Source organism: Podarcis melisellensis, assembly GCF_964234715.1.
Source record: "Podarcis melisellensis genome assembly, chromosome: 1".
Lineage (NCBI taxonomy): Eukaryota > Metazoa > Chordata > Lepidosauria > Squamata > Lacertidae > Podarcis > Podarcis melisellensis.
In genome coordinates, this window is record NC_138528.1 from 74770678 (window position 1) to 74797268 (window position 26591).

General features: G+C 41.3%; 1 protein-coding gene across 1 annotated transcript in view; it reads right to left on the reverse strand.

The window, feature by feature from the left end:
• Positions 1–21869: 21869 nt before the first annotated feature.
• The window catches only part of MUC5AC (mucin 5AC, oligomeric mucus/gel-forming), a 58710-nt gene continuing 53988 nt past the window's right edge, over positions 21870–26591 (reverse strand). Inside the window, exons 46-49 of the mRNA XM_081903505.1 lie at positions 25401–25520; positions 24204–24255; positions 23159–23270; positions 21870–22281 (exon numbers count right to left, since the gene is read on the reverse strand). Coding sequence (XP_081759631.1) covers positions 21981–22281; positions 23159–23270; positions 24204–24255; positions 25401–25520 — 585 coding nt within the window. The 3' untranslated portion in view covers positions 21870–21980. The remainder of the gene's footprint in view (positions 22282–23158; positions 23271–24203; positions 24256–25400; positions 25521–26591) is intronic.

Sequence of the window (26591 nt, forward strand, 5' to 3'; positions counted from 1 at the left end):
GTCCAGGATGTTTGATAAAGCTGCTTTATCTGAATCAGTGGTTAGCTGTTTGCACACCCCAAGTTTACATCTTCACGGTTCATAAAACCTGGAAAATAGAATGGAGAACAGAAAAAGAGCAGGGCTTCCTGCCGAGAAACTGTGTGCATGTGTACCAGCAACTTAAATGGAATGCAAATACATCTGTACATGAAAAGCACACGTGGCACCTCAGTATCCAAACTCCTGAAATGAGCAAAAATGTTTTAAATAAATATCATTGCACATCACTCCAGTCTTTGAGAGGTGAAAGATTCCAGGGGTTCCAGACACTTTACCCAAGGTTCATGTTTCCTTTTGGAAATTAGGCACAGTGGAGACTGTTGTGTCTTTATGATATATGGTTTATTTACACATATATACAACCCGACCCTACAATGGAGGGGTTCACAGCACTCCAAGATAGTATTGCTTCTCCCATAGCTGCAACTGTGGATTCAAACAAACATCAGCCATGGCTCAGGTCCTCTTTCCAGCTTGCCGCCTTTACCAGACTGCAACCTTTTTCTTCTAGGTCACATCCCAACCAATTCTAAAACTCTGCCTCAAAACTCTGGCATTATCTTCTAAATCAGAGCTGGGTGAGGAGCCTGTCCCACTTGCAATCTGGTACAGAGCTTTTGCCTTTATAATGGCTTTCTTAAGGGCTCACCACCTTGCTTTTGTTCTCTTAATTGCCCATCACCCCAGGCGATTTCCTGATAAGGAAACAGGGCTGGCTTATATTTTAACATTTCTGAACCCAGGAATTTTTGGGGAATCTGATACCTACAAATTCTTAACAATATATTTGATATGCTTGTTTAGCTAAGTATTTAAGTAAATGACAGAATGACAAAATAGATAGCCAGTAACAACTGAAGTCATACTATAGCCAAGTACAGAAGGGGAGTGATAGAGCATCTTCCTCTGCATGCAGGGGCTCCAGGATATTCACTTGCCAGGGCAATCTGACAGTCCCTCAACATATTGGGCTATTTGCACACTGGAAGGAGTTCCCAAATATTGCTATGTAAATATTAGCAAAGTTCAAGCTCATCCCTTCTCAGAGATGGGATGAAACCAGATTGTCCTGTTTAAGCTGGTTGTCATCTTAGATTTAATGTTTTCAACTGAGATAACTTGAAACAAAGTCAAGCATGCATTGGATTGTATTGCCTAGTGCTCAGTGCTCCTGAGAGCCAATTCCAGGAGGCACATTCCTACCTTTTGGAATGTGGACAATATTCTATAGCTACTGCTATGCTTGGCTCTCATGTTACAGGAAAGACCTGCAACTTTTTCATTTCTCAACTTCTCATTTTCCCCATCTTAAATTCAGTTATCCACATTTCTGCAGCAGTTTATGATTTTTTTATTTAAAAAAACCCTCACAAAGATTTGCCAGCATTTAAGTATGAATTTCTCCCAATAAAGACAGTTTTGCATTTATGCAGTTTTGACTAATGTACAAAATTGGCAGGTTGTTTCCTCCAATTAAATGCATTTTTATGTGCTATTTTCACTAATATATGCATTTGTACACACACTCTCTCCCCAAAGATATACATTTTTGTAAACATTGGTTGGCTAGGGAGCTGCATCACCAAGCTTTTTTTTCCTGAGGAATAAAGCAATTGGTAGCTGGCAGCTCTGTGTACTGTACATCTCTAGATCAGTTCCTAGGACAATAGAGAAGCATCATATGAGACACATTTCAGGGCATATCACTCACAGGAAAATAGATGAGAACTGGAAAATATAAGATATTGAGCATTAGTGCCTTATGAACACAGAAGCAGAACCAGCACCAGAAGCTTATATTGTTGGGCACCTGCTGAGGCCCACACTCCAGCAAGCAGTGGCGTAGCGTGGGGGGTGCAAGGGGGGCCTGGTGTAACATCTGAAGCGATGTGGAAGAGACTCGAGTGCTAAAATCCACGAGTGGAAGAGACTCGAGTGCTAAAATCCACGGGTTAGGGGGCGCAAATTACTTGCCTTGCCCCGGGTGCTGACAACCCACGCTACGCCACTGCCAGCAAGGAGCTTACTGTCACCCCTAAAGACCTCTGCCTGCCTGTGCTTCTCATTGTCTCCTGTTCACATGCCCTATTCCAGCAATTGAGCACATTTCAATATATGGGTACAACAACAAAATTCACGCATACATATATGTTTATTCATTTTATAATATCAAAATCCATGTTAACAAGCAAACAAACATTACAATTAACATTTCTGTAAACAGACGGAAGATATCCATGGATGAAAAACATTTCTTCCATAATAAAAAATATTCACTTTTAGCCAACAAACCTTTTTCAATTGAATCCAAATTGCTAAGATATCAATCACAGAAAGCACATGGATATAGGAATGTTGTCGTTTTCATACCAATTAAATTTGAATCAAAGTAGCAGCATTGCAAGAAGGCAGCCCAAAGCACATGTGCATTAATCTCTATCAATACCACCAGCAGTTCTTCCTGTAACTTGTGCCAGCAACAACAACAATAATAATAAATTTTATTTATATCCCGCCCTCCCCAGCCGAGGCTGGGCTCAGGGCGGCTAACAACAATCAAAATAATCCAAAATTCTAAAAACATTTCATTATAAAACTTAATTAAAATCAAATTGATGGCAACCATTAAGCAAAATTCTGTGCAGATTGCCAGAGGAGGGGGTCAGGCTTCGCCTTTGAGCTGGAGATGGTCAGGTTCTTGCCCTTCCAGTTCAGGCAGAGATGAGCCAGACTTAAAAGTTGGACCCGGCTCTTGCAAATCTCATAGCTAGATGCCAGGTACAAAACAGAATGTCAGACTTTCCCCCACAAACAACAGAATGAGAGAGGGTGTGAGAGGAACAGAGGTAGAATGAACAGAAGAAAGGATAGTATGTAGACCTCATCAGTTTTCTTCTGCCCAGGCTGCTGTAATAAAGTACAGATCTGTTGATCGGTGAATTGTTCAGACTTCTTACCGTGTGTGTATTTTATTATGGATGACCTGACTTCCTATTCCAGCCAAGATTTATGGTACCTCAAGGAACAGCTTGACCTTAACACTCCCTGGGAATATATTTACCTTGAGGTCAATAAATCTTGATCCTCATTTCAGTAGAAGTTAATTATCCTCACAATATCATTTCTTTAAAAGGGGGAGTGGCCTTAATAATTCACCAAAGAAGAACATTTTTCAAAACTACAAAATTTGCACTTAAACAATATTTTAGGAAGGGGGAAGTTTATCCATGGGGTCCAAAATGGTTTCTATTAATGTATGAATTTTAGTTATTTAGGGAACAGGGCCTGAAACATGGCACTTCCTTCCTCACAACTAAGAGCCTCCCTTTAGAATAGAAAGGAAGGATATTGCTCTCCCATCATTATAGCCCCAAAGATACTAAGCCACCCACTATCAGTGGGTGGGGCATGTTTTGCTCCCACTGTAACATTCTGAAGTGCAGCATTCCCCCACAGGAAGAAAAGGCAACCATTCATTGGAATTGGAGATCCCAGCAGTTCAAAATCAAACTTGTCCCCACCCACATAGTCAAATTGTGGGTTGTGTTGCTTGGTCACCCTGAAGTGTGACAAAATGTTGGGTGAGTGACATAGAGAATTGTTGGTAATTATGTAAGAGTGACCAAGAACAATACTGTATAGAGAAGCGCCTTTCTCCCGATGATGCCTTTGTCTTTCTCTGCAACTCTGCTTACAAGTTTAGCTGTTGGCTGGTATGCCCAGCTGAGGCACAGAAAGTAAATGTTTTATTATCATCTCCTGTCAGTGGAATGCATGTGACAAACTGAAGATTTCCTTAATGTTAATTCAGTATTAAGGGAGCATCCGGCACACCCTTGTTGCCTAGCTTCCCACTGTTGTTCTTGACTGCTGTTGCTTACATTCCCATACATTCCCAGTCTTGCCTTCTCCCAACCCATACACCTGCAGTGGGATCTATGTATTAGGAAAACCTTCAAGACTGGCCTGCATATTAGATAATCACAGGATAGATACCAGTCTCTCAGGAGCACTCCCATTGGATAGCCCCTTTCAGGAATCCTATAGCCCAGGCATAGGCAACCTCAGCCCTCCAGATGTTTTGGGACTACAACTCCCACAATCCCTAGCTAAGAGGACCAGTGGTCAGGGATGATGGGAGTTGTAGTCCCAAAACATCTGGAGGGCCAAGGTTGCCTATGCCTGCTACAGCCCATGGTCATGGTGCCTCAGCCAGTCTTTGAATTGTTGTTGGCTAAGCTAGCACCATAACAACATTGCACAAAGCTGTTACACAGCACCTGAAGCATTCAGGACATAGTCAGGCCACTATTACTTACTTCAGTGATAACATTTGGCATTCATATGTGGTAGGAGCAGGGCTTTTTTTTCAGCTGGTGGGCGCCATAGCCATTCTGAGAGAATGAGGGAGGTGTTCATGTTGAGTTCCGGCACCTCTTTTTCTAGAAAAATAGCACTGGGTAGGAGCCTGTTAAAATATCGCTGACATATTCATTGCAGCAGTTTACAGACTTGCACAGTTTGTCTGGCTGCTGTGTCGGCACATTTATTTAATTTGTTTTTTACAACCCATCCCAGTCTGAGAATAGGTAACAAAATTATAAAACAAATATTAAAATATGACATTAGGGTTCAGCTGGGCCACTTAAACATAGCATAAACACAGCGGCAAATGCATCACTCAGTGCAATGCTCTGCATTCATTATTATTGTTATTATTACCCAGGCCCTACAGAAGCTTACAGCAACATAGAAATACGTAATTAAAATCAGTTAAAACAGGATCAGTTAAAATAATAGGATGGCCCTTAAAAGTATATATCTTGGGTTTCAAAGGCCAGAGTGAAGAGGTTTGTCTTCAGCATATGATGAAAGCTATACAATGAAGGTGCCAGACGTGCCTCTGTAAGGAGGAAATTCGACCATTTAGGGCTGCCAAAGTGAGTGGGTGCCCAGGATGCATCCATGGATGAGGCCTTTCCCCCTGAGTTCACTGGGAGTCATCCATATCTTTGCACTGGTATATAATAGTCAATCTGAGCATCAGTGTCAGCCCTTTTCTTGACCCTAATGCCCACCTCTAGGCACAGTTTCAGCAATTCAGCAAGAACAGGCGGTATCTGATATTTCCAGGCACAAAATGTTCTAAGGTCAGCACTGGTCCTATACTGCATCTAACTGCCACATGGACAATCAGGGAACAACCCATACTGAAACATAGATTTGGGGTTTAGGGTTTGGAAGTCCCGTGACAATGAGTCTGATACCCGGAAATATTCATAGTTCATTTTGAGTGGAGATAGACAGACAGATGGACTTGTACCTGGGACATATCTGAGTCCCACACTTGATACAAACTACCTAATCTTGGACATGTCACTTTCTCTCATTTTCAGTATTTTATCAATAAATGGAATGGTAGTGCCCTAACAGGGTTGCTTTGGGGACAAATAAATGCTACCCAGTAAGTTAAAATGCTATGTTAATTATAAATATTAATGTGTATAAATAGTATGAACACACTGTTTTCAGACTCGAGGGCGTCAAAAAGGGTTACAGGATGAACCCTGTCCATCTCTAAACCAGTACCCTATTTATAACAGTGTGGGCAACAAAGTGTCTATAGAAAACACACAGTCAGCACCTGAAAGGAAGGGGCACATTCATTATTTGTCCCCAGCATCTGGTATGTAGAAGTATACTGCTTCTGAGCATGGAGGTTCTATTCTATTAAGGTTGGTGCTTTAGACAGCTGACTTTAAAACAGGATAATTCTATGGCCCTGCTCATCAGTTACTTCTATGTAGGGCATTCACACACAGAAGCAGCAGGGCCAGTTTGCTGTCCCTACCCCTGATGGACTGAATCTGCCACTTCAGTTGGCAGCAGCAATGTTTCTGAATACCACTTGCTAGAAACCACAGGAGGGGAGAGTGCTCTTCTACCTGAATCCTGCTTCCTGGTTTCTCATAGGAATCTGCTTGCCACTATGAGAATAGTATGCTGGACTAGATGGGCCATTTTGGCCTGATCCAGTGGGCTCTTCTTATGTTCTTATGTCCCTCAGCATCTGTATATGACATAATTCCCATGGAGTACTCTGATTCAGACCAGGAGCAGCATGCACTTGAAGAATGGGAGGCAGAGGGCATGAGACAACAGAGTAGAGTCCAGTTGATAGAACCTCCCTCCCACCAACCTCTGGATGTGCCAAGCTCTACTGTTGAAGAAGGAATCCCAGATGCTTCCTCTTCCATGCCTATGGAGAGGCGACTGCCAGAGACTGTGGCAGATGCTTCCTCACCAGGGGGCAGGGATGACTCCAGGGTGTGGTCTGATGTGCCACAGTGGGAGGATTTGGAGGTGGAGACACGCCCGGTGTTCTCTCAGGGAGAAGAGAAAAGAGGATATGTGACCCCCAAGACTTACAACCCTATATCTTGTAGGAGTCCCTGTACTGTATTTGGCTCTTTCCATGCCACTGAATCTGCTGTAATAAGTATCCCTTACTTATATGTAATGCACCTGCTGTCATGTTTTGGGTGGGAGCCAAGACAGTATGTTGTATCTGGACATTTGAAGAGGAACTTCTGGGTCCTAATCTCCTAATTTGTGAACAGCTGCTCGTCTGAAGGGGTTCCTTTACAAATGTGCATGCTCAACATCCAAAAATTATATGGCTAAGATGGCCACATAGCGTCAGCGTGGTGCCAATGGTGTGGCCCCAATCCTTCTTTACCCCTTTACCTTACTACATATGGGTAGCACAATGATAGAGCTTTAGAGAACTCATATTATTGTTGGAGCACTACAGCCCTCAAAGACCTGTGTTATACATGCATACACTTATAAAACCATTGCTAACTATGGAGTGGACTTTTGAATGGAGATGTCATTATTATTCCAGTGGAAAGAAGGTACAGAGCAACCATGGCTTTCAGTGTATTAACATGCTTCTGTTTTCTTTCAAAGTCTGTTAGAATGTCAACAGGATCTCACGCGACCAAGTTTTGCTTTTGGGTGGAACTATAAACTACCCTTTAATCTATCTAATATTTGCTCACCATAACCTTTCTTTATGTGTATGCATATAAATGCTGCTGTATTAGTATAACCAGAAGTGATTGTATTACAAACCACAGGAACAAATAATCCTAGCTGTTGGGGGATTGCTTTTTCACTTTGATTTTCATGTTTGTTCACATAGAACAGGGGTCAGCAAACTTTTTCAGCAGGGGGCCGGTCCACTGTCCCTCAGACCTGGACTATATATTTTTTTTGGGGGGGGGGAGAACAAATTCATATGGCCCACAAATAACCCAGAGATGCATTTTAAATAAAAGGACACATTCTACTCATGTAAAAACATACTGATTCCCAGACCGTCTACGGGCCAGATTTAGAAGGCATTTGGACCAGATCCCGCCCCCGGGCCTTAGTTTGCCTACCCATGACATAGAATCATAGATCAGGAGGGGTGTTTGTAAACCATCTATCCTGTCTGCCCACCTTGCTGAGTGCCAGAAATCCAGGGCTAGTAGACCCCCCAGAAAAGAGATGTCCACTGCATCCCCAGGCAATTGGTTCCATTCTTCAATTGGAACTCTTTAGAACTTCTATTCTTGAAACAAAATCTATCCTCCTGTCACTTGGAACTAGTCATGCTCCCTGGGGCAGCTGAAAGTGAATCTTTGCCTTCTTCTACATGACAGTTCTTCAGGTATTTAGAGAGCGCCATCATATCCTCCTTTAATAGTCTTTTCTCCAGATTAAGCCATTTCTATCAACATTTCCTCATAGGTCTTTTTTCCTTACTGCTGATCATGTTGAGTGCAGTTTTCCAATCAGCTGTGGCTCCGCCTGATGGAATTATCCTCTAACCTACAATTAACCAGTTTCCTTAACCAAAATACCACAGGGAACGTTCTCAAATGGTTTGCTGAAATCAAGTGAAATTACGTCCAAAGCATTCCAACAGCCCACTAAACTAGTAATAAAGAAAGAAATAAGAATAGATAAGAATAGTCTGGCAGAATTTGTTCTTGGCAAATCCATGCTGGCTTCTACTAATCACTGGGTTGTTAACAAGATGCTGGCAAACTGACTCTTTTATAATTTGCTATGCTATGAAAGACTTTGCAGTATAAACAGTGACACAAATTCAGTTCTCAGATCTGCTAGTGAAATTCCATTAAAGCAATCAACAGTTCAATATGCTGATGACAGGCAAGAGAATTCTATATAAAACCAGTATCTCCATCTTGATGCTGCAAGGGTTAACAAAGTCCTCCCTAACTTTGCCTTCCCCAATCCCCAATGTCTACTGAAATACAACATGAGGCAGAAAGAAGGGGAGACAGCAGGAGAGGAAACTACTAATATATGTTTTATCCAACTCTAATTCTTTTGTCCACCCATGTCCATTATACTGCAGCTGGGTTTACTGTATCCTGAACACCATTCCAGATTGGAATTATGGCCTCTTAAAATTATGTCTTAATGGAATGCACATGCAATTTATAATTTTTGGGTGTTGGGGGCAGAATATAGCATTTAGAAGAACCTTGTCGCCTGGTGAAACATTCTTTGGGGTCTAACTATTCAGTTAGCATCATTTTAGCTAATATTTGCACATTAAGGGGGAAAGAATGGAATGGGTGTGCATGTATGTATGTTGCTTTGTTTGCTCTGCCTTGTAGGATTAGGTAGCTATTCAATAGTGTAGATAAATGTTCCAGGGTAACATTGCTAATAATGCCTAGATTCTCCAGCTCAGGGGTGGGGAACCTGTGGCCCTCCAGAAGTTGTTGGACTTCAACTTCCATCAGCCTGAGACAGCATGGTTATGAAAGATGAGAATTATAGTCCAGCAGCACCTGGAGAGTCACAGATTGCTCATCTCTGCCCTACATGAGTGCACCTCAGCCTAAATGCAACGAATCAAGGATTACATCAACTTCACTGCAGTAGGAACCATTTTGTGGCTTTAGTTCATAGCATGTGCAGAATGTTTTTCTGCCAGCTATAATCCAGAGTAGTATGTACACCTTCTCTTGGACAAGCATTTGAAATAACCTGGAATCCATGCCAAGATAAGAAGATGCAACTCATTCACTCAGAGGGCTTACCTGTGAATTGTTACCTGGGGAGATCAGTCTCAAGCCCCCTACATACAGGTGGACTCTTACTAATTCCAGATGACAGCCAAGGTGTGCCAGTTTTGCATGTTAGCTTGGTATTGCAGATATTTTTAAAAATGCTTTTTGTCAGAGGATCTTGGAAGATTGGCATCCTGAAGACAGGGAGCAGATATTGATGTGCCAACTTCCTCCTTGCACAAGAAAGGATTAGCTACCCGGATATAGAGCAATAGTTACAAAACTATTCAACATTTTTGGTAACTGTAGTTGAATTAGCTTCACTGATATTAAATGATCAATTAATAGATAGTTTGCTTTGTATTAAAGAATAAATAAAATTATGCCTGCTGTTGATTAGAATTTGGAAGGGTATGCTACAAAAAAGTTTTGTAGTGAAATATTAGGCTGCCTTTGTTGGCAAGAAGTAAGTTACTTAAGTCCATTGAATTTAATGGTTCTACTCACTCAAGGGTTGAAAAGACCTGACAGAGGAATACAAGGTAATGTGTTCTTGGTAGTAATCTGGTCCCAGGTTTTTCAGGACCTCACATGACAATAGTATGATCTTTACCTTGGCCCAGTAACATATCAGCAGCCAATGAACTTCTTTCAATGCAGGTGTTACGCATGGTCAATAGGAAAACCTCTTTAACAGCCTTGCTGTGGCATTCTGTATTCACTGCATCTTCCAGACCAATCTTAAAGGGAAAGCTCACATACAGCTCATTGCAGTAATCCAATTTGGAGATTACCAATGCCTGGGCTACCATGCCCAATCCTCCTGCACATGTTACTTGCAAGAAGGGGGCATCATCTGGTTGCCAGGGGATGAGGCCTCACTCCTTGCTCCACCCCTATCATTGGGCACAATGACTGATCCTAATCTGTAGATCTCCACAGGTGAACATACATTTCAGGGAGTTGGATTGGAAGACCCCAAGGATCTATTTCAACTCTACCATTCTATAATTCTGTGAACATGTTGTCTGCAGTGAAGAAGCCTACATGTTGACATCCTCAAAGGGCAAACTGCTAGTATTGGGCAGTATGTAATTTTACTCCTGGCAAGCTATAACAAAGCATTTCTATAAACTCCACTTTGCTGTAAAATATAGCATGTGTATAATAAGATAATTGCCATAAAGAATGCCCAGTGTAATCATTTGTGCAGAGCACCTTGTTTCATGTGGAGTTGTGTGAAACTAAGTCTGCTTATATCCTCCCCTTCTTTGAAGAATTTGTTCTGTATCACTGTGCTGGGAAGGCTGTGAAAAATAAAATGTCACGCAGGCGGATTTTATTTATCTTGGAGGCGGTGTGCTGACATCCTTGTATCTCAGAGACACTTTTGAAGTGACATTTCTTGATCATTGCTGGTGGCTAAAATAATGATTTCATTTACAATTGGAATTCTTCTCTCTTGATCCCCGCCAAGCCTGAAGAAAGGTATCTTTCCTAGAAATCATGACAGGGAAGGGATCAAAGGCAAGTTGCTTGGGGAGCCCTTCAGCCAGGAACAATACTTGAAAATACAGAAGTTTGATGGGAAATGCCCACTCAAGGCCACCCGCTGCACGACTTTTTTGTACATGTGTTAATAATAATAATCATAATAATAATAAATTTTTAGTTATACCCCGCCCTTCCTGGTTCAGAAAACCGGGCTGAGGATGAAAAACAACAAATTTAAAACACTTAATTGTAATACAATATAGAAGCAGCATAAAATACTGTATAAAAGCATGAATAACAATAAAACTCAAAGTTCAAAAATCAATATGGGGGAAATGTGATGGGAGGGGAAGAGAAGTCTTGAATGTGCAGCAGGGCTGGCCTTTTCCATAGGAATTTTCCCAGGCTGTCCTCATGCCTTCACCTTCCACAGTGCTTATTTGTTTTTTGTTTTTGTTTTTAAAAATCTATCTTGCCTTTCTGCCTCAATAAGAGGCACTCTAGGCAGCTCCTAAGTGAACCATAAGAAACAAACAAACAAACAAGCAAAAATTAAAAATACATTCAAGCCAAAATGGGGTGGGGGAATCAAAGCAGAAAAAACTACCCATACTCAAGCTTTTTCTGCTTTTTTTTAAGGAACCATTTTACGTTTTTATTGTAATGTATTATTTTTATCTGTAGATAAAGTGTGAGTCACCTGAAGACTTTTGTGTGCAGCATGCAATAAATATAGAAATAGTTGATATAAACCAAACAGTAATGTTGGAGCAAGCAAAAAAGTCAGGAGTAAAACCAAAAGACTTGTGGTTACAAATAACATCAGATTGGGAAATAGGGGTTCAACCTGTTTCAGAGGGAGTCACTCCATTTGAGGACTCGGATTTGCAACTTGAGGGTACCTCTTGGATTCAGCCCTGAACCCAGATGCGTAGGTTTCAGCAGCGGCCAGGAGCACTTTTGAACAGTTGAGGCTTGCTCCAAGCCTCAGCTTGACTAGCTTGACAAGCCTCAGTTGAGGTTTGCACCAAGCACTGTACTCCTGTTCCTGGCAATGTCAGACCTGACCATGATGACACACACCTTACTTATAATAGAGGCAGCTTCTGCCACTGAGCCTAGTCTCTAGTGAAGCACTGTGACTGCATCTATGTCACAGTGGGAGGTTAGAACCAAAGAGGGTCCTACTTCAGAGAAGCTGTAAAGTGCAAGTATTTTCTTATCTGACCTTACGAGGCAGCAACTGAGAAGGAATCTTTACTAATTATTAATGCTGTATAAAGGAACACTGTTATTGCAAAGGCAGGGGGATAAGATGACATGAGGAAGGAATTCATTATCACACAATATCTGTTAGTGAGCATTTCAAGTTTCATTTCATGGCCATGGTCTCAATTTAAAAATAAAAATAAAAATAAAAAGTGGGTAAAATACAGGGCCATAAGAACTAATATGAATCTTGCCATTCAGTGGGACATTGCTTGCAGACTGGGACTCTGACTGCTACCGAAGTGTGAGGAATAAAGTTTGGTGCCTGATTTATTGCTCCCCCTCCTCTTCCGCCCACATATAGCTCGTTTCCATAGCTCATCTCATCATCTTTTCACCTGACAGTCGTATTTTGAGAAGGATTTCATGTGGATCCTGGCTGACGCACTCAGCCTTGGTAACATGGCACAGTGTACAAGCACGTCACACTGTGATGCAGCCAGTGCCACACCTCAAATAGGCTGGTAGGCATGAGGCAGGAGGTCTGTCTGCTTCTTTTGTGTGATTTCTGTTTGCCCAGTTTACTGCTACCTAGTCAAGCTGAAGTTGATTAAAGAATTTCAACGTAAAGAGAAGCTGATGTTTCTCTTGGCTTCTAGATCATGAAAGGAAGGATAAAGTTGTCATCCAGGGGTGACTGGTACCCACCGGGACTGGTAGGGTGAAAGGCAGGGAGATCAACAGTGGGTGGAGCCAGGGCTAACTACAGGCAGATCCAGCTAATTCTGGTTTTGTCTGCATCCTCCTCCCTGCTGAGTTCTACATGGGCAAAACTGAGACTAGGGAGGAGGAAGCTGTCAGCCTGGTTGTAAGTAAGAAGGCAGGCAAGAGGGACTAGTTAGACTGAGGTTGGTGGAGCAGTGCCCCATTTGCTCTAATTGACCAGTCTCTGTTACTGGTAATTGTGGTCCACTGGCCCATTGCTCCATTACTGAATAGGTTTTCACCCACATTCTGACATGTTGCTGAGATTTGCAAAGGATTTCATAGCAACAAGATACTCAACTCCCATAGAATTTGTATGCTTCCCTTTTCCTTCAATACTATACCCACTCAGAATTTGTTTTTTTTCCCTTCAAAACAAGGGCCATAACTCAGTGGCTGAGCATCTGTTTTGCATGCAAAAGATCTCAGGTTCAATTCCTGGCATCTCCAGCCGAGACTGGGAGCCTGGGAGAAACCCCTGTCTGAAATCCTGGAGAGCTACTGCTAGTTAGAGTAGACAGTACTGACCTAGAAAGACTAATGATCTGACTAAGTATAAGACAGTTTCCTATGTTCATCAGACTGAGGGCAGATTTATGCTGCTGTTTTTTCATGGTGAGCAGACATAATTTCTGAGTTTGGCCACAAGTGAACTGTGTGGCATCTTGAGCTATTCATAGGACCTCAATCTGGCTGGAACTTTGCCAGAATACTATGGGGGGAAATGATCATACAAATTCACTTTCAACAGTGGTTCTCTGGGGAGTAGAATTGTATCACACAGTCATACCCTTCAACATGCTGAGTCCCCAAACAGGGTGCTTCCTGTCCAGGCTCCTGTGTGAGTTGTATGCCCCGTGTTAGGTGACAGAGCCCAGAAGATGCACTTTTTTCAGCACTGTGCTCTCACAATATCCCAAAACTTGCATTCTGGTGCACCATGTGAGATTGTGGCCCTGAAAAAAGCGTGTTGTTTTTTTCCTGGGCAAAATCTTGGCACAAAATCACGAGAGATCCAGACCCTCCAAGTCTTCCTATTTTCCAGGGACAGTCCTGGATTTACAGAAGCTGTCCCGGTTTTTTATTTGGTTCTGGAATGTCCCACTTTTCCTTAATACGTCCCTATTTTCACCGGAGAAATGTTGGAGGGTACGGAGATCACGTTGCCCAAAATGACCATTGTTCTCTAGCGGGGGGGGGGGGGAACAGGGTGCCTCAGTTTTTTTCCAGGACACTTGTGGGGTATGCATAGTACTGGCTGATGAGGCAGTGTGGGTGAGCCATCCTTTCTCACTATGAGTCACTGCCAGTTACGAAGAGGAAGAGGGGTGAAGTAGCAGGCAGCTCAGTGTGGTGCTGGGGCTTAGAGACAACCCACTGCTCCTGCTGCTGCGCCGGCACTGTGTCAAACTCCCTGTAACTGGCCACAATGCACAATATTAAGAAGCCAGGTGGGCAGTGCCACAATGGCGGCCTCTGCTGGTATCACAGGAAGCATATTCAATGTAAACCAGCTCTTAGTGACAGACGGCTGGAAAAAGGAGAGCTGTACTGAGTCAATGCCAATATAGTAGCAAAACTCCCTAAAATTTGAGGGGTGGCAGTCTCCAGAAGGATCCCGGTAACACTTTGCAGCTAATGAAGGTGCTTTTGTCAGCCCTCCCAGTAAAAAGAGCAACAGGTAGAAACAACAAAGTTGGAACTGAGCACTTTGTATTACATGAATGGTCTCTTTTGTTAAGTAATACATAGTACCTAGCGATAGATTGTGGACTGGATGCCAGGGAATAGGTTTTGGATAGCTACATGGTACTGCTGTCCTATAATTGTAAGCAATGTGATATCCTTGGGGAAGGTAATTCGGGGTTATTTTAACTAGGGTTTCAATTTTTAATTGGTCTAATTGGTCGATTCTTTAAATATTGATGTTGTTGGGGTTTTTTGACGTACCAATAGCACGAAATAATAAAGTTTAATTAAATAATAAAGTTTAATTAAAAACGGGAGGCAATTAACTGGCAAAGTCAAATTTTAATGGGTGGGGGTGAACATTCAGAGCACACATCTGTTGTTCCAGCTATAGTAGTTCTGACCATTAACTGTGATACCTAATAAAAATAAAACATTGTCACAATGGGCCCTTTCTTCTGACAAAGATTAGCAACAATTTTCATTTAATTAGTAGTAACTACCAACAATACCTCAAAAAGGCATGTCTCTTAAAGTCTTGGTAATGTACAAATTTAATCTATTAATGAACTGATCAGTTTATTAAAAGGCAGATTATTAATCAACCTTTTTTAAAAAAATCACAGCATAATTTTCTGCAATAATACAAGTGGTGTCAAATCTCATTATATTTACAGATATTTCGCTCTCATATTAGTTATATCTCTTACTTACAGGTGGTTCTAAGTTGTTGCCGAATATCTGACAGGAGGGAATTCTAAAGGGCAGCTGCCACCACACAAAAAGACCATTTTCTCTATCACACGAAACAGACTTCTCAATAAGGTGGTATCTGCAGGAAGCTCTCTTCTGCAGGGGGCAGCTATCACTTGGGTGTCTGAAAGGGGAATGATCTTTTAGGTGGTTGTTACCTGAAGTAGACACCTTCATTTCTCCTAATCCAGGACCACTTCTCCACCATCCATTTAAAGCACCCTTAAACAACTTTAACAGCCATGGCTTTCCCCCCAAAGAATCCTGAGACCTGTACTTTGTTAAGGGTGCTGGGAATTGCACCCTCCAGATGTTGTGGACTACAACTCCCATCATCCATGATAATTGTCCATGCTGGCTGGGGCTGATGGGAGTTGTAGTCCAAACTTCTGGAGGGCACTACTATGGGTATTTCTGTCCTAATAGTTTCAGTTTCTTGGGCTGCTAGAACAAAGATCTTTTATGAGTTTTCTGACTGATATATTAAATGTCACAAGAAACTTCATACTGATGTAAATACTGATACAGGAGCTGGTCACACACAGTCTTCCAATGTCATGGAAAAGAAATCTGAGAAATAATCATTTGGGTAAGCAGGAGCTTTTAAACTGATTGCTAAAGCAAACAAAGTGCAACACCATGAAAAGGAAACAGGTGGTTTTATTGTGCAATACTGGAATGGAAAGTTAAAGCACGACAGTGCCAGTGCTCATGGTACTATTGCCACCTCGGGGAGATATTCCCTTTTGAAAGGCCAACATTATATATATTATATATATATATATATATATATATATATATATATATATATATATATATATATATATTGCATACTCATACATTCCAAGTCTTAGAAATGCTCTGTGTCCGTGTCCTGATGTTAACTTGTCAGGTGACTGTGCATTTGATGGCAGTGTTCATCTTAATGTTGCCAGCAGTGATCAACAACTGTCTAGTTTTGTCAGTGCTGATCTGCACTTTTGGAAGGAGAGTTCACTCATATAAGAAAGCCAGTGGCCCTTCTAGTCCAGCATCCTGTTCTCCCAATGGGATTTTAAAGCAGCAAGGACTATAAATCAACCTTATTATTATATTTCTCATTCCAGAAACCAAAGAAAATGAGCTTTTCCCCTTTGTTATTTTTTGTTATTATTTTTGCTTCCTTTCCCTAGACTTAATAATACCTTATGAGTTGTGTTACTTGTTATTGAAATGATAATAATAAAATAAATTGGGGCTGCAAATACTTCCTTGAGAGTAAGCTCCCAGTGGGGCTTACTTCTGAGTAAATGTGCATAGGATTATGCTCCACACTGTTTGTTTCTTTTCCGAAGAAAAGCAACATGGCACATGGTTTTAACTGTCTTAATTTCCTGAGAATAGAGTACTATCAACCCACACTTTCCTTATTTTGCAGAGAGCGTGTTTTTTTCTTTGTAGATGGCTTCTCCATTTTATAGAAAATCTAGGCCAAAAACAGAGTAAGGCTACATATAACGAATGTTACAGGAGAACCTTATCCCTCGATGGCTGGATGAGTGGGGTAAGATGATGTACAATTACCTCTCTGTTGTCCTATGCTGGTGGAGAGGAGTGCTGCTGGTGTGTGTGTGTTGTGTGGAAGGGGAGTGGGTTCTGCACAGGCAAGCAATAAACTACCACTAGTTGCCTCACACATAGAATCAATGAATTGTAGAGTTGGAAGGGGCACCAAGGGTCATCTAGTCCAACCCCCTGCAGTGCAGGAATTTCAACTACGGCATCCATGACAAGTGGCCATCCAACCTCTGCTTAAAAACCTCCAAGGAAGGAGAGTTCACAGCCTCATGAGTGAGTCTGTTCCTGTGTTGAACAGAAAGTTCTTCCTGATATTAAGTTGGAACCTCCTTTCTTATATCTTGAATCCATTGGTTCGCTGTCTGCCTGTTCACCTGCATCTCCCCAATGTACCAGTGTAACCAGAGCACAAACTTTTCTTTTTTAAAAAAATGAATTCACTCCAATCCACATAGTGTGTCAGGAAATAGGTATCTACATGCCCATAATAATATGTAATATTTTGCCTTCTAGTGTTTGCTCTGCATAAGTACAATTGGTTAATAGTAAGCTGACAGGTAAATCATAGTTGTTGCATATACCATTGTGCTACTTGAACTAAAACTTCCATGATTAAGTTGGTTCTCCCCCCACAAAGAGGAATCAGATAATATTCATAGAGCTGCTGCCTGTTTCAGATACCTATCTGTAAAAATGAATACAGTGGTGCCCCGCAAGACGAATGCCTCGCAAAACGAAAAACCCGCAAGACGAAAGGGTTTTTCGGTTTTTGCGTCGCTTCACAAGACGAATTTCTCTATGGGCTTGCTTTGCAAGATGAAAACGTCTTGCGAGTTTGTTCGCTTTTTCCCTAAAGCTGCTTGAAGAGGCGCAGTTGCGACGGACTGTGCTTCGCAAGACGAAAAACATTGCAAGACTAAAAGACTCGCGGAATGAATTATTTTCGTCTTGCGAGGCACCACTGTACACAGCTTATGAGAAATCATGGGTAGCTGCAGAATCTTTATGCAAAAGCCTTGAGCATGAGATTCAGTTGTGCTCAGTCACAAGACCAATGTGGCTTAAAAACAAAGCTTTTATCCCACTACATTCACATACTTCCTTTTTGCCAAAAAAGTCAAGGTAGCCTCTACAGCTTTCCCTGCCCCCATTTTATCATCATAACCTTGTGGGTTGGGTTGGGTTGAGAGATAGTGGCTGGTCCAAGGTCACCCAGCTTCATGACTGAGTGGGAATTTGAACCCAGGTCTCCCAGCTCCTAATCCAAACTGCAACCATAGCACAACACCAGCTACAATGTGGAACACAATTTAGAACTACTGTTAAATCAATTTCTTTGGCGATAATTGAGTTGTTCTGGGTATCTGCTAGTGTAATGAGATTATGTCTATTTAGAATATAATTATTTTGCCTAGTAAACCATTGGTTTTGAAATCTTGGCCCTGTTTTTTTGCTGATCTCCCTCAAATGGCTGTTCAGTACCAAGGATTACACTGAGAAGATATATGTGCTGTCTGGAATAGACATTTTCTATCAGACTTTGGTTTATTAAGTTTAATATATAATTGAATCATAAAGCGGTCCGCTTTCATACAATTCTTTTTGAAATGTGACACTGTGGAAAATTGTGTGTGCACTGCCCTCTAGTGCCCTTCCACCAGCATGTGATGGAAACATCTTTTGGAAATTTTTTGCTTGATATGTACAATGCACTAAGGGTATTGCTAACTCCTTTCACCAGAACAGCTCAAGAGCTGTTTGTTAAAAACAAATTGTACATTTAAAACTTTTTTTTAAAAAAAATATATTCAAAATTATAACAAGACATATTATCCAAAAACATATCATCCTTGTCCCCCCCCATTTTTCCTCCCTCCCCCTCCAAAACCCACCCCCCCACCCCCCGACTTCCCTCAGTTCCAGTCTTTGGTTTCTTTAAGAATGCTGTTTTCTGCATGTTACAAAGTTGTATAGATACTCAAACTATTTAGCTGATTATTATCAATAAAAAGTTTGTGAATGTTTACTCAAAACCTGACAAGGAGTCCAGTTCGCTTTGTTGCGTCTTCAGATACTTTGTAGTGGGTTCCCATTCATCCTTAAAGTCGCAGTTATCCTTGTCCCATAGCTTATATGTCAGTTTTGCCAGTTCTGCATAGTCCATCAATTTTTCTTGCCATGATTCTTTAGTTGGGGTTTCTTCAGTCTTCCATCCATGTGCTACCAGAACTCTCGCGGCCGTTGTCGCATACATGAAGATGTTTTTCAACTTTTTTGGCAAGTCTTTCCCTACAATCCCCAACAAAAATGCTTCGGGTTTTTTAACAAATGTTAAATGGAACATTTTCTTCAATTCGTTGTATATCATTTCCCAAAATTTTTAAATTACCTTACAATCCCACCACATATGATAAAATGTCCCCTCCTTTTCCTTACACTTCCAACATATATTTGAACTAGTTTTGTACATTTCCCCTAACTGCACTGGTATTATGTACCACCTGTACATCATCTTCATGTAATTCTCCTTCAATAGGGAACAATCTGTAAATTTTAAGTCAGTTTTCCATAATTTAACCAAATCTTCCATCATAATGTTGTGACCTACATCTTGTGCCCATTTAATCATAACTGATTTTACCTCTTCATCTTTTGTCTCCCATTCTAATAGTATGCTGTATGCGGCCTTCAGTAGTTTCACTTTCCCTTCAATCACTTCCGTTTGAAAGCTAGATCTAGTATAACTAAATCCTTTCTTGCTGTCTTCTTTATGTGTTTCATATAGTTGTCGATAATGCAACCAACTCTGAAAGTACATTTAAAACATTTAATGCATTTCTTCCTACAACTGTATCTGGATTGACATCTGGTCTGTGTTGCCTAAACCCGAGACACCTTGCTTGTGACTAAGGACACATCAAGGCTGTCACTGTTTCACAGGTAGAATTAAATCACATATTGGATTTGGCACTATTTCACATCAATTCTGCTTCCCAAAAATGTTGGTCTTTTTGCAGTAAGGAAAGTGAAAGGAAAATGCTTTGGAAACTGTGCGATAAAGACTCTCCTCCCTGAAAGAGAGGGGAGTGGTTGTGGGCGGGAGCCCGAGCACCGCCCAGCAGGGGGCGTTGCCCCCTGCCTCCAGCTCACCTGGCTGGCGCTCACGCCCCCCCGGTGGCTACCCAACCAGGTGCCGCGGTGGGGGCGTGTTCAACAGCCTTTTGCTGCGCATCAGCCTTTCCCTGGCCTCATTCCTCATTCCTCGTCGTCGTCCCATCACGAGTCACCCACCCTCCACTCCCTTTTAGTTAGGGCTTAGGTCATTGGCCTTGCTATGGACCTTAGGTTGGTCGCCCTGGTTGCCCGGGGGGCCTGGTAGGAGTTTTTCCATTTGGCAATAGGCTTTTTGGTTTTTTCGCCTACCTCGTAGCAATCGTCACAACTTTTGTGGTATTGGTGGGTAGGTTAGGCATTGGAATAATGTGTTGTGGTGTGTCGAAGTGCTAGGTGTGGCCATCGCCTATACCTTCAATTTTTAGGGGTATTCCGTTAAAGGAATCTGGCGGTCGTGTATTCTGTCCGATGCCTGCTTGGCGGGAGGCCATGGCACGACCCGCGGTGACAGCAGGGGTGAGCCTATAGTTGAATTAGCATCAACAGGTGATGAACCCCTGGTGAATAAACCCACTTGTTTCGATCCAATGCCTAAGCCAATACCTTTTCATTGCTGTAATCAATAAAGTTGTGGCCTTTTCTAGCCCATTAACCTTATATCACGTGTCCTTGTGTCTTCATTTCACTTTGCGGGGGTCGGGCCCTCGAACCACAATAATGGCTTGCTGGGATGCTTCACAACCTCCACAGAAACAAATGAGAATGAATGCTAATACTGCATAAACTCCACAAGAACTTTGTGCAAGCAAATCAGGATGGATGCTCAATAAAGAGAATGTATGGAAATCAGCAAGAACTCAGCAGCAGACAGTATGTCTGCTTCTTAACTTCTTAACTTTCAGTATAAGATGCAAGCTCCATCAGTTCACAAAGATCTTTAGTTGTTTTGGTGTGGTCTTTTTTTTAATGCAGTGGCTTTTAAATTGCTATATTTGGGTGAGCAGTGACCAGTATGCGAACTGGTCCAGTTGACATCTGAGCTATGGGGGTCTGGCATTACAGCTATGGCAGAATTGTGATCACGTGTACTGCTATGCCAGGATTGTGGTCATTATACTTCTGAGGGAAAACAGTGGCTGCTGGTCAAACTGAAGGACACATTGAATTGGCGTACATCACAAAGGCAGATCAGAGTAGTAAAAAAATAAACTGAATGACACAACAGGTGCAAAATGCTAAAATTTTATTAATCATTGAAACTGTTCTCTTTAAGAAACAAATAAAAACAGCAAAAGGTAAAGATATCCCTCAACCAGGCATCATTTGACAGATGGTGCTAATACAGAAGAAAATAGTCTATTTTCCAGAAACAAATAAATAGTAATGGTACAACGTTAAAAAATAATTCATTGTTCTAGAACAGAATTTATATTATTGATATTTACTACTTTGGTTTAAAAAGTTCTTCATATGACAATTCGGCAAATATATCTATATATCTTATGTTCATTTTGTAAACATTTATATTTTAAAAAATCCAGATCTTCATACAATTAATATGCTGATGATATCATGTAAACAGTCTTCTTCAGCAGCAGCCATACTTCATGGGGAGTTTTTTTGTACAAAAATAGATCTACAAATAATATCTGAGTATTATAGCCCCACAGCCTTTGAGAGGTTGAAGTTTGTAGAAAAAGGAACTTGGGGAAAAAACACAAAAAGGCTGACCAAGTTATGAAAGTGAGATCTAACTTTTGCAAAGGTGATAGAGAACAGACCATGTTGACCAATGGAACTGTAATGGAACTGGACACTATGAGTAGCTCTTTCTGCTCCAAAGTTATGGCTGGCTTGTGCTACTTGGTGGAGGAAATTCTTCTGGGTGTATTAGAAATGCCAGCATCATAACTTCACAAGAGTTCAAGCTAAAATCCTTTTATTTGTCTCCCACCCTAACCTTTTATCATGCCAAATACTTTCCTCTCCAAGTTATTTGTAACTGCACAGTGTAGTCTCACAAAGGCCTTGCCCCAAGAAAAGTGTCACCTAGAATTTCTAATTGTTTGGCACCCCAAAGAAAAGAAAATACTTTTCTGCCAAGAGTAGATTTAGAAGAAGAGAAATTCATCTGTATGTTCAAGTTGCTGCCTTGGATACTTTTTATTTCAAAACAGCAAGATTCATTTTAATTTATCTTCTGTTAATTATTGGTGTTGGTCATTTAAAAAATGTCTAGGTCAGTCCTGGCTCCTGTTTTTATTTCTGGCCAAGCTGCTGTTCTTCTTGCTGTTGCTGCTGCTGCTGCTGCTGCTGCTCTTCCTGCTGCTGCTGCTGCTGTTCTTCCTGCTGCTGCTGCTGCTGCTGTTCTTGCTCTCCTGGTGTTGGGCTGGGCTTCACATCACATTGATTGTTCACACACTCACATGAGTCAACATGGATGTATGAATATTCAATGGTGGAGCGATCAGGGCACATCAGTGTCACTTGCCTCTTGCTGGTTTTGCTTTCCTTACAGCATGCACATGTGTGATCCAATGTGTTAGCCTCGGAAGAGTATCTAAGAGAAAACAAAGAAGGCTTTAGCTGCTGCAGAATCAAGTCCACCACTCACACCAACCCGCAGTGCCATCATTCTGCTTTTGTTTGTATTGGAAACAATCAGTCTGACATGGTTCATTTAGAATAGATTGAGTACTGGTGTCCACTTAATTCTGCTGTCACACCTAAGTTTGCATTAGAGATAAAATGAGTTTTTGGGGAAGAATTTTTAAATACTGGGCCTACAAGTACCATTGTAGTACAATCACTCTCAATATTATGGCCCACCTCAAACTCCACAACAAACTTATATAAAAATGGTAAGATCACAATATAATCTATCACACTGCCTCCATGCTTAGAAAAGTGGGTATATTTCCTGGGCCAATCTCCCTCTATCATACCATTTAATATTAACAAGTCCCTCTGCCTTACAACATGGGCTAAACAAAGCTCTGAATAATTACATCTATGATCTTTAGACAGACGGGAGGTACCTCTGGCTAAGAAAATATCTGGTTCCAGAATCTGATTGTAATGGGTGTAAAATTTACATCGTTTACTCCCATATGTGTGTTAAAATCCCCTGCAATGATAAACACTGCAGTAGGATATAGTGATTCCAAAGATTCTATATAGTTCTCTAGGTCTATCCAGATAGTATTTACAGTAGTTTTTGTTGTTGTTGTTGTTGTTTTGACAAGAAAGTGAATTGCCTGATGTCACCTGTCAAATGAGTACATAATTGAGCTCAAAAATGAAGTGCTCTGCTTCCCAGCACAATTTTCCATGTCTTGCTAACCTGGACTTCAACTGAATGACCCCTGGACTATTTATTGGGTTTTAGAGTTTTAGAGTTCCCCGGGGGAGGCAGCAATGCCCACTTTTCTACTTACATTGAAGAACTGCCACAGTGGCCTTCGCAGTACCGTAATTCGACAGGTTCAGTAGCTTCACATCCATTATGTCTGATGAGACTTGTGATGTTCTTTGGAATACAATCTCCCGCTGTGAGAGGGGAGAACAACCAAAAACAAAAACCATCATAACTGTGTGCTCACAAATACTGCCTAACAGAAGACTGAGTAGGGTAAGGTGGTGTGTGAGTGCACATGTGCAACCTGTTGAAACTGGCAAGGAAAAATGAATTGTAGGTCCAGGGCTTTTTTTCCAGCCAGAACTCACTGGAACTCAGTTCTTGCACCTCTCAGGTGGGCACCATTGCCATTATAAGAGAACAAGGGAGGCATTCAGGCTAAGTTCTGGCACCTCTTTTTCTAGAAAAATAGCACTGGGTAGGTCCATCATAATAAGAACCCACTTCTTGATGCACTGGAATGTCAGGATGGGAGGAAAGAACATAATAAACTCCTGTACTGATCTAGCCTAATGCCACTAGCATGTTTTGACAAAGAAGCCTGTGCTATACATTTGACCACAAAGACTTCTCACTCCACAGTACTAGTCTCGATGTTCACACCTATGCTGCAAAGGTGCAGAGGAAAATCTTAGCACTTTCTCTCTGCACAGATAATTTATTGGCTCACTTCCTGCCTGACCGTAGCAAATATAGGCAAAAACACAGTCTACTGCAGGGGTGTGGAACTTTTTGTAGAGGGCCTTTTCCCCTCAAGCATAATCTGTTAGAACTACATATTGGTGGTAGTGGGCCAGAGTCAAAAGTGGGTAGGGCTTGAGACAAAGGTAAGGGAGGGACACAGCTTTCCCTCTCTTTCTAACACACTTTTCATTCTCTCTCTCTCCCTTAAACCCTTTCCCCTGTTTTTCTCCTCCTTGCCACCCATGTGAAATTAAGTTATGGACCACATGAAATAAGGACGTGCACAGGTAGTGCCACAGATTGCCCACCCCCTGCTCTCGTACATTGTGGGGGGTTTTTTTGGTGTGCAGGCTTATTTTAACAATTTGGTCATAACTTACGTGGAGGTCCGCACACCTTGCAGCAGCCATCTTCACTCAGTCTCACATTCTCCTGAAAAACCAAAATGGGTTAGATGAATTTACAGATAACCTAAACGATTATTATTCTCTGAACAAATGCAGTTTCTTTGTGGCCATGAGAGACCTTCACCATTGCCAGGACTCCGTGGAAAAGTGTGCACAAAGGCAGGTAAACAATATTTGGGCTCATAGACTCCAAAGCACATTGTCTCCCACAATACAGTTAATACCTTGGGATGCTTGAAGATTTTTACTGGGCTGCATTTTTAAGCACTAATGCAAAGATTAGAACACAGATAGCATTCTTTTTTTTGCAGTTTTCTGAATTGTGATGCATTTCTGCACTTCAGGTTAGAATATGTTTATGTGCACATTTGGGGTAAACTAATCTCTCAATGAATAATTCATCACCTGCTTATTAGAAGTTATACCTTAAATTTCTTACTGTACGCAGCATTGCCAACTATTATACAATTCTGTGTAGTAATGCTCCTACTCTCTCCTGCTTCGTATTTTGCTTCATCTTATTTACTATCCTTAGTCTGTCTAGGTTCCTTTAGTTTTGATTTATTGTTGTATTATGGTATCATTGAAAATTAATATTTTTTATGAAATGCATACAAAAGTATGTATTTTAAGGGGAAATGTATACAATATTTTGTGGGGGAAATGCACATTTACATGTGTTTAATAATGATGATAATGATAACAACAATAATAATAATCCACTTTTTAAAAAATTTCCTCCCCGAGATAATAATCCACTTGATACAGAATCAGGATGAAACACTTATTAAAGAATACATGTGAAACTGACATGGACCAAAATTAGACTATTTATACAGCCCTAAACAACAATTATATAACTACACGAGCATTTCATTTAGCATTTACAGTATCTAGTGAATCACACTTCTCAGATTGCATCAAATAAAGTAGGGAACTGAAGAGATATATGAACAGGAACTTGATAAGGGCCCAAGTCTGACTCTGTTAATTTAGGCTTGGTTTAGGACCCTTGCCTTTCATAATAATTCCAAACTACCTAAACAAACTCATATGATTTATGCATTTTTAAAAAACATACCCTCATCCAGCTTTCTTAGATAAACCCTGATCTCACTGAGTAGATAATCTAACAGACACAAAGACTTTTGATCATATTGGTAAACTTACAGGTGGGCAGTTAAGTGGAGCGCAGGGTCTTTTGGTAGGGACAGGAATATACTGGTCCTCAACCAATTCACATTCATAAGTTGTGCAGTTGTTTCCTGGATGATGCCAAATCTCCCCAGGCTGAAAAAAGTCAGAGTTATTATAATGTTATTAGAAGCTGACACGTGATTTTTATGTCCTTCAAAGGGCTTTGATTGTATCACTAAGATAATACAGATAGGGTAAAAAAGCAAAGGAAATTTATGATAAATTTACTATAATAAGGAAAGGTCATTATGAAAACTATGTGGGAAAGAATATAGCTTTCATATTCACAGCTAGGTTTGCTTGCCTCCACTCAGCTCTACTGAGCTACCTTTATCAAACTCTAACAGACCATGTCCTCTGCTTTTGCCATCTGTTTTCATCATTGTGCATATTACACAGATGAAGGAAGGAAGAAACCCCATGTGGATTTGTTGATACAATTGAGTGCCTTCTTTCATTGCTTCATGGTCTCTGGTTGTCTCAAATGCACAAATACACACATTCTCTCTCTCTCCATGCCTATCTTCATGACAAACTGCACTGTGAAACAGTTTGGCATCACATTGCTAAATGTGACACGAGGATTTGACCATATATAAACCCTTTAGCTCAGGCACGTGGAGTCGGAATTCTGCCCCCAGATACTAATGGCTGCGTTCTGTCAAGAGAAACAGATTGTGTGATCAAATATCTGATGGCATAGCTTGGTCACATGTGGCATCTTACTTTCAAGCATTCTCTCTGGAGTGGGATGGGTTCAAGTGGTGGATGACCACATGCTTCCCACACTTTATGGGGAGGGTGGTAGGTCAGTGGCAGAGCTTCAGCCACAGACTCAATCCCATGCATCTCCAAGTAGGGCTGAGGGAGAGTCCTGCTTGAAAATTTGAGGGTTGGGAGAGAACATAGGCTGAGTGGTACCGAAAAAGGAAAAGAAATTCTGGAGAGCCAGTGAGTTTAGACAGTTCTGAGCTAGACAGACCAATGGTCAGACTCAGTAGAAGGCAGTAGAAGGCTCCAGGTTCAATTGCTGGCACCTCTCAGGGATTTCAGGTTGCAAGTCTAAGACTTAGGAGAGTCCTTTCTAATCCTTCACAGAATGTGGGGAGTCAACGCAACATTGGCTATATGGGCCAACCATCTGATAGGGCAGCTTCTTTTTTC